The sequence below is a fragment of the Labeo rohita genome, chromosome 15, assembly GCF_022985175.1.
Source record: "Labeo rohita strain BAU-BD-2019 chromosome 15, IGBB_LRoh.1.0, whole genome shotgun sequence".
NCBI lineage: Eukaryota > Metazoa > Chordata > Actinopteri > Cypriniformes > Cyprinidae > Labeo > Labeo rohita.
The window spans coordinates 23981140-23993050 of record NC_066883.1 but is presented as its reverse complement, the minus strand read 5'-3'; the positions used below and the strand labels follow the sequence as shown (position 1 = coordinate 23993050).

The window sequence follows — 11911 nt, the reverse complement described above, 5'->3', positions numbered from 1 at the left end:
TTTTAAAGACTGACATATTTCAATATTTGATGCTGAAAATTTTTATATAGATTTATTTTTATAATAATTGTAATAGTATTTTTTAGTAGCTACAAGGTACTTTTATAAAAATATAAATAAAATAAAAAAGGGAAATATTTCAATGTTTGATGCTGAAAATGTTATGTTTTTTTTTTTTTTTTTTTTTTTTTTTTTTTTTTTCCCTGTGTAGAGTTTTCATATCTACATTAGTAAACATTCCACCAAGCTGCACAACAAGTCAATAAATTATGTAACAATAAGTTATACGTAAAGCTTTTTTCAACAGCTGGGCATAGGTTGTTACATAGTAACTGTAATTCACTAAACTATAAATATTCAACTTAGCACTGTCAGTACTGACTATATTAAACATAATCATGCTTATTAGCTTTATATGTTGTAAATACAGTTGTTAATCAGCTTGTAATTGGATTTTAAAAAGAACTGATTGATCTTGTGGAACAATCTATCGTCACACAATGCGACGCTTTCCAAAAGCGCAAACATCCTCCTCCCATCCTGTGGATTAAATCAAAGCTTCTCATTGTCTTCACCTCAGTTAATCTGTAAGCCCTCAAAGGTGCTGAATGCAGACCTGAAGCATGAAGAGCAGTAGAAGGGCCCCCTACAGTCTATGAAGCAAAACCAGGCCTCTCACAGCGTCTTCGAGGATCACAACTGAGAAGATCATGGACGTCTCGAGTCCCAGAACTGATGCCCTGTCAATGGAGCCCAGTGCCAAGCTGTTTTGCTGTGGTTTCGTGAGGCGTTGCATCCCTTTGGTGTATAGAGAAGAGCTATACCACATCCTGCGCATGACTGGACCCCTGGTGAGGAGTCTGTCACATACACATCATGATAATGTGCTATGCTTGTTCTGTATGAATAGTAGAGAGTTGGCAGTGAAATGCAGCTGCTTATACAGAAATTATCCATTACTGAATAGAGCGTGATCTGTTTTGGATACAGTTTGTATTATGTCATGCATGTCCATTTGAATATAAATTAATCCTGGATGAGTCTATTCTTGATTGTTAAGTGCATCCATAATAATGTATGCTATGTCTTGCATCTTGTATAAAAATATGGCTGTCATAAATAGCTTGGAAATCACATCAAGCGTATTTATGAGAAATTAGATCTGTAAAAGAATTGGTTGCAAACAGAAATTCTCAGCTGCTTTGTTTTTCATCCATGTGACATGTGTACTTTCACAGCTGTAATCCGTGTGAGTCCAGGACTTTCATCTTCATTTTGTGCTAAATATTTCTTTGTTTGTATTCTTAGCTTGTGTGCCGGTTCCTGAATTTCCTCCTTTTCTTTGTGGTGACAATGTTCTGTGGCCGCCTGGGGAACACTGTGCTAGCGGGCTACGCCATGGCCTCAGCTGTAAGTCTGTTTGATTCAAAACTTCTGCCAGCCAGTATGTGTTATGGACCACATTATTAAGACGTGCAATATAGTTGTAGAGCATTAAGCAAGATGTGTTCAATTTGTTTTTCAGACAATAAATGTAACAGCTGCAGCGACGGGGTTTGGACTTGCTTTGGCATGTGACACTTTGGTATCGCAGGTGTGTTTTATATACAAATAGCACTCCAACTGCCTAATAAAATAATAAACCAAAAGCCTGAAATGAAAAAAGAATTAAACAATAAAAGGCCTAGCATGAATCACACAATTTTTGACAGTAATGAAAATGTGAACTAATTTCTGTACTGGTGGGATTTTAAAGTCTAGTAAGTATAAATGTGTTTTCCGTATTATTTGTGACCCTGGACCACAAAACCAGAAATAAGGGTCTTTTTTTTTTAAATTGAGATTTATATATCATCTGAAAGTTGAATAAATAAGTTTGGCAATATGAAAATATTTGGCTAAGATACAACTATTTGAAAATCTGGAATCTGAGAGTGCAAAAAAAAAAAAAAAAAAAATCGAAATATTGAGAAAATCGCCTTTGAAGTTGTCCAAATGAAGTTCTTAGGCTATTACTAATCAGAAATTAAGTTTTTATATATTTACAGTAGGAAATTTACAAAATGTCTTCATGGAACATGATCTTTACTTAATATCCTAATGATATCCTTAATATACTTATGAATGGTTTTGTGGTCTATGGTCATAATTTTTGACAGTAATGAAAATAAGGTTGTGAGGGACTGAAGTACAGTGTGTTTAATGATTTGTACTGTTGTTTGACAACATACTGATTGTTCAGCTGACAAAATATCTTTCTGAACATTTTCTCAGTAGACAAAAACTGTTTTGAAAGTTATCTTTCAGTTTTATACAGTGCTTGCCATTAGTTTATCCCTCACAGCCTCATTCTCATCTGTGTGAAATTCAAATGCGTCTGACCTGACTAAGGACTATAAATATCATGTTGTAAATATCAAAGGTAAAAAAGGTACATTTTTGTACCTTAGTTATCCTCATAATGGTATATAATTGGTATGGTATATAATTGTGACCTTAGACCACAAAACCAGTCATAAGGGTACATTTTTTGTAATTGCGATTTGTACATCATCTGAAAGCTGAATAAATATTGATGTATGGTCTGTTATGATAGGACAATATTTGGTTGAGATACAACTATTTGAAAATCTTGAATCTGAGGGTGCAAAAATCAAAATATTGAGAAATATCGCCTTTAAAGTTGTCCAAATAAAGTTCTTAGCAATGCATATTACTAATCAAAATCCGATAATTATGACCCATACAATGTATTCTTGGCTATTGCTACAAATATACCCGTGCTACTTATGACTGGTTTTGTGGTCAAGGGTCACATATTAGTACTTTCAATTACATATTAGTACTTCTAAAGTGCTTATTTACATACATTAGTACCCAAAGTTTACATGTTAGTACCAGTAAAAAGGCACTGTCCCAGTGTAGAGAGTGTATAGTAAAATAACTGATAGCTTATGGCAGTCTTGCATCTTGCCCTCAGACATTCGGGAGTAAGAACCTTCTCCGTGTAGGTGTCATCCTACAAAGAGGCATCTTAATTCTGACGCTCTTCAGTTTGCCCTGCTGGGCTTTGCTTGTGAATACCCAGCCTCTGCTTCTTTATCTGGGGCAGGACCCTGAAGTGGCCAGGTGACCGGTGCACTCTTTAACACACACTGACTGTACATATTTGGATTGATATTGACTGTTGAATGCTTAAAGTGAACACTGAAGCACTAGAGTACACATGGGTCTGTGGTGACTGACTGACACTTTCTCTCTCTCAGGATTGCACAGCTCTATGTGGTTGTATATCTGCCAGCAATTCCGGTAAGGTCCACTAATGGATTATTATGGATTGCATTTCCAGCCCAGATGAACTCAAATCGAATAATTCTTTGTATACATTGCTGTTCATTCTCACCATCACGTGTCTATATTACAGGCCATGTTTCTCTATCAGCTGCAACTGTCATATCTTCAAAACCAGGTAGATAATATGATCCTTTAAGGAAACGATCAGTTTAATAACTGCGTTAAGTAAGTAATTCTCATGAATTCTCTGTAGGGAGTGATCAAGCCTCAGATGTATGCATCTGCAGTTGCCAATGTTGCCAATGTGATAGTGAACTACTTTCTTCTGTACTGGTGGGATTTTGGAGTTTAGTAAGTATAAATGTGTTTTCCATATTATTTGTGACCCTGGACCACAAAACCATTCATAAGTGTTCTTAGCAATGCATAGGCTATTAAAGGAGAAGTTCACTTCCAGAACAAAAATTGTCATGCCGTTGTCATCCAAGATGATTATGCCTTTTTTTCTTCAGTCGTAAAGAAATTAATGTCTAGCTCTGCCATGCACATCTGTGTATTCTGGTTCATGACAGTTAGGGTATGTCAAAAAACTCCCATCTCTTTTTCTCCTCCAACTTCAAAATCATCCTTCATCACTGCAAAAGTACCGAACCAGTGTTTACAAAGTGAACGTGCAAAGAAGGTAAAACGCCCTTTACAAAAAAAAGGTAAAACAGTGATGTAGGACGATTTTAAAGTTGGAGGAGAAAATGAGATGGGAGTTTTTCAACATACCCTAACTGTACTGACCCGGATTACACGGAGTACGCATGCGCATCGCAGAGCTAGACAAGACAAGCATTTAAGGTTAAAATGTATATAATTTTTCCTCAAAAACATAATTTCTTTACTACTGCAGAAAGACAGACATTAACATCTTGGATGACAACAGGGTGAGTACATTATCTGTAAATTTTTATTCTAGAAGTGAATGTTTCCTTTAATAATTTACAAAATATCTTCATGAAACATGATCTTTATGTAATATCCTAATTGATTTTGACCCAGACAATGTTTTATTGGCTATTGCTACAAATATACTGTACCCGATTGGTTTTGTGGTCCAGGGTCACATTTATGTGTTTTTTCCCACATGTTTGGTTTTCAATATTTTCATGTTTTCTGTTCATTTTTAGTGGGTCTGCTGCTGCAAACACCTTTGGTCAGGTTTTTAATTGTTTTGCCCTGTTTTGTTTTATTCGCTGGCAGAAGCTCCATGAGAAAACTTGGGGAGGTAAGTTTCTCAGTGTCTGCGAAGTTACTTTGAAACTAGTTTGCCAAGCTACTTGACTACCTGTATTTTATAACTACCTTGTCAGGCTACTCGTTGTTACTTGAGTTTTTTTCTGAAACAAAATAACGGTTTGAATACAGTTTAGTTTTCTACAATAATTCGTATTTACGCATATGACAGCGAGCATCGTTTGGAATGACTCGATTCACTAAACTGAATCAGACTTTAAATATGCGGCCGTGTAGGAGTCGATTCACTGGAATAATTCAGAATTCTTGCGTATGTTCTTATGCATATGGCAGAGAAAACCGTTAAGACGAGCCCATTAACTAAACTGAATCAGACTTTCCAAGACAACAATACTAGAATTAATCAGATTAATGCTTCTAAAATGAATCGCTTATACAGAGCACCTACACAATTTTAAAAACCTTAGGTGGGTTGTGAAGATCCAAAACACACTGAGATTTTATATGAACTTTCAATTTCTGTTTTCCTGTCCCCAACAGGGTGGTCTTCAGAAGCCTTTCAGGATTGGGGGTCTTACATGAAGCTGGCCATTCCCAGTACACTGATGACCTGTTTTGAATGGTGGATCTATGAAGTTGGAGGCTTCCTGGCAGGTCAATGATGTTAAAATAACACTGGCACATTCACAGTATATAAAAGAAACATGTTTATGCTTGTATACCTAACTAGTTTGATTTTACCATTGTTTTTTTTCATGATTCATGAATGTCTCTTCTTCCCATCAGGAATGTTGAGTGAGGTGGACCTGGCCGCTCAACATGTGGTTATAATGCTGGCGTACATCAACTACATGGTGTGTTTGGATGATCTGAGAATATTCATATTATCATAAAAATGTACCTTACCCTTTTTCATAATAGTGCTGTTTTTTTCACCTCCTTTCTCATATTCCAGATCCCATTAGGCATGCAAGGCGCAGCGTGTGTTCGTGTGGGAAACGCACTTGGCGCTGGGGAAACAGCTGCTGCCATTTTCACCAGTAAGGTGTCTCTCATCAGTTCAGGTAAAAACATTTGATATCAATCATTCCTAAGCCTGTCATAATACTTAGACAGTCATATGCAGCACAAATTGATGCCATGTAAACACATTCATTTTGTTCCCCAGCTGTTATAGCAATCTTCCAAGGTTTTGTCCTGGGCTCGACAAAAACAGTCATTGGTTACATATTCACTTCCGATGAGTAAGCCACTTATCTCATTATTTCAAGCACATGAAACAAAGTGTTTTTTGGCATAAGTACACTTAACAAATCTGTAAACACTCCAGTCGTCATATTAAGAATTAAGATTTAACAGAAACAATGTCAACAACAGCTGTGTCAATTTTCCATTTTGTGATGTTTGTCATATTTTAGGGCTATAGCAGAGCTTGTGTCTCAGCTACTGAGCATCTACTGCCCTCTTCAGTTCTTTAATGGAATATTGGTGAGTCCTACACAACTTTTATTTCTCTCACTTTTTTTCTCCTCTTTTTTACGCAACAGTATATGGAGGGAGGAGATAGACCATCTGTATTAAAAATTAAAAATGTATTAAATTATTTTTGAATTTATACAAATGATCATGTTCAAAAGTTTACATACACTTGATTCTTAATACAGTTAAACAGTTAAACTGCTCGCTGTTCTTCAGAAAAATCCCACAAATTCTTTGGTTTTTCAGCATTTTTGTGTATTTGAACCCTTTCCAACAATGACGGTATGATTTTGACATCCATTTTTTCACACTCTGGACAACTGAGGGACTCATATGCAACTGTTACAGAAGGTTCAAACGCTCACTGATGCTTCAGAAGGAAACACGATGCATTAAAACTTTTGGAATTTGAAGATCAGAGTAAATGCAACTTATTTTGTCTTCTGGAATACATGTAAATATCTTCTGTAGCTTTTGAAAGGCAGTACTAAATTAAAAAAAAAAAAAAAAGATATTTTGGCAAAATAAGAAAAATGTATACATCTTCATTCTGTTCATAAGTTTTCACCCCTCAGCTCTTAATGCATTGTGTTTCCTTCTGGAGCATCAGTGAGCATTTGAACCTTCTGTAATAGTTGCATATGAGTCCCTCAGTTGTCTTTAGTGTGAAAAGATGGATCTCAAAATCATACAGTCATTGTTGGAAAAGATTCAAACACACAAAAATGCGGAAAAACCAAAGAATTTGTGGGACCTGAAGAACAGCGGGATAGTTTAACTGTTCAGGACAAACAAGGAACTCATGAACAACAATCACTAAACAAAAAAAAAAAAAAAAAACACAGCCATGGATCATTCAGGTAACAAAGCAGTATTAAGAATCAAGTGTATGTAAACTTTTGAACGGGGTCATTTTTATAAATTCAACTATTATTTTCTCTTGTGGATTTTTCAGGTAAATTCAGGTAAATACTAAAAAAAAAACATGCATTTTGTATGATCCCTCTTATTTTGGTAAAATAATTACCATTTTGCACATTCTGCAAGGTGTATGTAAACTTTTGACTTCAACTGTATAGAGAGAGAGAGAGAGAGAGTTCCTCTATTACATTTTTTTCTTTTTAAATTCTTTCAGTGTGTTGGCATGGGCATTCTTCTTGGTACAGGGCAGCAGAAGATAGCCGCTATTGCAAATCTCTTTGGCTACTACTGCATTGGACTCCCATCGAGCATTGTTCTGATGTTCACGGCTAAGTTACAAGTTGCAGGTTTGTCTAAATGCATCATATTGACTCTTGTCACAATTACAGGTATTCGATTACAGGGCACCTTTTAATATCTACAATTATGTATTGCCGGCTCTTTCAGGCTTTTGGCTGGGCCTCCTCATTGCGGTCTTTTTGTTAGCCATTTTTTTCACTGTGGCTATTTTCAGATTAAACTGGAAGAAAATGACAGAAGAGGTAGGCATATCAGGTCTATTAAAACCACCTTTCTGGCACCTTTCTTCTAATTATATTGCTCATGATCATGTGATGAGTTGATGACTAAAAGTGTTCCTTTCTCTTTGAAAGGCAATTGAGCGTACAGGAAAGAGTGCAAATGGAGCAGCAAATGGAACAATGACCCCAAGCCATCGCAACAGCTTCTACCAGGTGGTCCTGAACGCAGAGGTATTTTTCTGTCTTTGTAGTTTACATTTGAAATAATCAACAAGAATTAGAAGGTCAATGCATTAAATTACTACAACTAAGTGCAAAAAAGAAACAAGTAAACAAGTAGTATAATTGTTAAAATTGTATGTTACTGTTTCAGAATGGGAATGGATACGTGGTTGTGAGCTCTCACGATCAGGATGAGGGGCTCAACCATACTACGGTACATGAGGGGCCAAACGAGACTCACGTGGAGGAAAAGCCTGCAGTTCTGCTCTCTACAGCTCAGCTGATCCTCAGGAGGGGTCTGACCACACTCGGTGCTCTTCTCATCCTAGCTGTAGGGATAGCTGTCCATCTCACTGTGCCTTTACCTGAGGTATCTTATGGTGCTGGTGCAAATTTTACTTTGGACTCAAACTTTACCACAGCCACTCCCTTCTAGTCATTGAGTATCGTTTGAAACCTGGACATCAGATACTGTAGATTCACTGTGAACCTTTTCTATCTCTATGCTGTGAACGTGTGCAGTAATGAAGAAATTGTATTGAATTAGAAAAGTAGACATATTTTCACATTGGTCTCAGGCTGTATATTGTGACCTAGACAGATGATCGTATTTTTATTCTGTGTGCACTTGCTTTTCCCACAGCATTAGGCTGAGTAGTAAGAAAATCGAGCAGCTTAGCAGGAAGAGGTCTGTTCCCAAGTGACACAGTCATATAATCTCTTCAGTTGACATTTCTAGTCAGGCAGCTGCTGGAGAAATGCTGGCAAAAAGAAGATATTCTATAAAGCCGCTGTCATATATTGAGAAATCTGTATTATTAAACAGGTGGAACGGTGGGAACTCAAACCAAATGCTGTCAGTTGCATGCAGAACCTTCGTAAGGAATCCGACCTACCTAACGTGAGGGGCTGTTCACACAGAATGTGTTTTTGTGTTTAAAAGTGTGAGTTTCAGGGTAGTGGAATTTTAAAAAAAGCATGGTCTAAAGATGCAAAATCATGCGAAACACATAAGTGCTGCTTTTTCTACAAAAATATGTATTTGAACCCTTTCCAACAATGACTGTATGATTTTAAGATCCATCTTTTCATACTGAGGACAACTGAGGGACTCATATGCAACTATTACAGTTATGCTTCAGAAGGAAACACGATGCATTAAGAGCTAGGGGTGAAAACCTTGTAAGTAGCTTCTGAAGGACAGTACTAAATAAAACAAAATATGATATTTAGGCAAAATAAGAAAAATGTACACATTGTCATTCTGTTCAAAAGTTTTCACCCCCTGCTCTTAATGCATCGTGTTTCCTTCCGGAGCATCAGTGAGTGTTTGAACCTTCTGTAATAGTTGCATATGAGTCCCTCAGTTGTCCTCAGTGTAAAAAGATGGATCTCAAAATCATACAGTCATTGTTGGAAAGGGTTCAAATACACAAAAATGCTGAAAAACCAAGGAATTTATGGGACCTGAAGGATTTTTCTGAAGAAAAGTGGGCGGTTTAACTGTATAGGACAAACAAGGGACTCATGAACAACAATCACTAAACAATAAAAAACAAACAAACACAGCTGTTGATCATTCAGGTAACAGCACAGTATTAAGAATCAAGTGTATGTAAACTTTTGAACAGGGTCATTTTTATAAATTCAATTATTATTTTCTCTTGTGGACTATATGTTAATGTCTTTTATGTGAAATATCTTATTCAGGTCAGTACTAAATAAAAAAATATGCATTTTATATGATCCCTCTTATTTTGGTAAAGTAATTCACATTTTGCAGATTCTGCATGGTTTTTCTATTTTTCTATAAAAAATGTCAAGTTTCAAGTTATAACATGCCATTCTAAAAATGCAGTGCTTAAGTTAAAAGTCTAGTCTTTGCAAGTTTTCTGCATTGAAAAACATGCATATTGAGCAGTGGAGTGGAAATAAGCAAAGTCTTTTTATTTATTTTTTATTGTTTTTTTTTTAGATGAACTTGAGTGCTGCATTTTTATAATACAGTGTCTTGCATGAGATGCAAGCACAATGGTCAAACACTTTCTGTGTGAACAGCCCTTTACTCTGCCTTGCGTCTTACATTTTTAAACACAAAAACACATGAAAGGTCTAGACTGGAAGCATCAAAGCAAATGTTCTGATCCATTTGTACTGTTGTCAGAAGTAGAACAACCACAAGGCGTACTGTATGTCAGAAATAGCACAGGACATCCGTTTATTGTTACGCCATATTGTGCTGCATCCAATGTAAAGAGAATCGATTATAATGTTTTCTATTTGCTTTTGATGTGTCACGACGCTTGTGGCTGGTGTACACGTGGTGTAAGACAAAAACTATGCAACCTTTTGTGAGATTGCTCACATATGAGTTTTTAAAGGTTATAGCAAATGTTTACTGGTAACTAGAGAACCATCAAGTGACATAATGTGCTATCTCCATCTGGTTAAGGTCCCTGGTTGGAGATCTATTAGATATCTTTTCATTTTCTGTTAAAAGGAACCCTGGGTATTAAGACTTGTATGGCTTAATATAACATAAATGATGTCTTTATACAAAATACATAGAAGAAAACCCATAAAAGATTTATGTTATTTTAAAAATCCACATCATTTTATACATATTTTTGACTATGGGGGGTGTCATTATTTTGATAACGTGAAATGGTTGCACTCGGTGAGCTACTGGCGCTACCTGTTGCTATTTTTACAACAACTCAACTTGGAAAATAAAATACTGATACGATGACCCCAGCGTCTGAAAAAGCTTACAGGTGGCAATGGATGTAAGTGTACACGTCCCCTGATATTGAGTAAAATCCACGTTAATGAACTCCTTCAGTGGCTGCGGCATCATGATAATTTTCTGCCAGGATGGCATCTAGCATTTCTTGTCTCTGCCATTTATAAGCTCTTTCAGTAGCTGTTGTCTGCGAAAAGCCTCAAAGGCATCAGGGCTAAAGTGAAGAGAACAAAGACACGGATAGTTTTATTCGTTCACAGGCATCTTCCGATTCTTTTCTCCTCTTCTTATTGCTAGGAAAGCAATGAATAATGCGCCCCCATAGTCCAAATATGTATAAAGCGATGTGGATTTTCCATGGGCTTTCTACTACATATTTTAGTAAGAGACATCATTTACATTATATTAAGCTATACAAGTCTTTATACCTAAGGGAAGACACTGAATGAATGGAAGATTGTTTTGTTTAGCTTTTTTCTATTGACATATAACTAATATATTTGATAAGTTTTTGATTTTTTTTGTTTGTTTTGTACTGTAAATCATTTTTAGTTTTAAATTTAAGAGGTTTTGTGCATAAATTGTATGCACCACTTACATATACTACTTTATTTACTTTTTAGCTTTAATATTTTGTCCTGCTAATATATATGCATCTACATGCTGACAAGTCTCAGGAGTGCTGGTGTCATACTGTGTGTTGCTAACTTGTTATATGTAAATGTCTGATCCACCTACAGGCCATTAACTAATCATAGGAATTTTCCACATTTAACAGTATGAAGTGACTGTGACTCTGGGCTGTTTTCAGATGAGTGTCACGTATGGAAGTGTAATTCAGCCGCAGGGAGCAAAAAGTGATACTAGTGTGGTTTGTTTCATTGGAACTGATCAAGTGAAGTGAAGTCAGTGACATGATTTAAATTGAACAAGACATAAAAACGCACATGCCCTGTGGTGGGCGGTAGGTAGGTGTTTTAACATCTTTTTTTGTAAAAAGATAATCTATAATTAGATTTAGTTCCTACTTTCAAACAGCTGCACATAGCTTAGAGCAGCTTATCACAAATGAAATCCTTGGGTCAATAAATCACTATGTCATTATATGTCTGGGATTATTTTTCTATATCAGCTATATTCACAGCCAGGTCACAGTTAAGGTCACTTAACTGATGAAATCAGACAGCACCTTTGTAAAAATCCTAATCGCAACGAAAGTTGTGATAGTTATTTTTTCCCTAGTGTGTTGTATGTCTGGGTTGAACGGCTTTCTGGACAAGAAAAGAATGTAGGACGGGGTTTGATTTTATCTATTGGGAATTGATTGATTGTTATTGTTTTGTAATTGCTGAGACTTCGAATACACGTTGCAGGTTTGGATTAAGAGAACATATGAAGTTAAAAAAAAGGATATGCACGAATAAATAATTTGTAATAAACAGTTAGTGAATTTTGATGTCATGGTGACTTCAATAACAATGTTTGTCTA

At 36.1% G+C, this 11911-nt stretch overlaps 1 protein-coding gene across 1 annotated transcript; it reads left to right on the top strand.

Annotated features, from left to right (window-relative positions):
- Positions 1–595: 595 nt before the first annotated feature.
- slc47a4 (solute carrier family 47 member 4) lies at positions 596–11883 on the top strand. The gene is made up of 17 exons (XM_051129296.1): positions 596–851; positions 1309–1410; positions 1526–1594; positions 2981–3129; positions 3267–3309; positions 3425–3469; positions 3548–3645; positions 4470–4567; positions 5077–5190; positions 5323–5390; positions 5492–5600; positions 5705–5780; positions 5955–6024; positions 7151–7283; positions 7384–7478; positions 7590–7688; positions 7831–11883. The coding sequence occupies exons 1-17, from the start codon at positions 711–713 to the stop codon at positions 8113–8115; spliced, it is 1794 nt and encodes a 597-aa protein (XP_050985253.1). The 5' UTR covers positions 596–710; the 3' UTR covers positions 8116–11883.
- The last annotated feature ends 28 nt before the right edge of the window (positions 11884–11911 follow it).

Excerpts from the sequence above, each read along its gene's own strand:
- slc47a4 (XM_051129296.1), top strand. The coding sequence starts at position 711 with ATGGACGTCTCGAGTCCCAGAACTGATGCCCTGTCAATGGAGCCCAGT. Across the intron at positions 5,391-5,491 it reads TGGCGTACATCAACTACATG|ATCCCATTAGGCATGCAAGG; the intron begins GTGTGTTTGGAT and ends CTCATATTCCAG. Across the intron at positions 7,689-7,830 it reads AGGTGGTCCTGAACGCAGAG|AATGGGAATGGATACGTGGT; the intron begins GTATTTTTCTGT and ends TTACTGTTTCAG.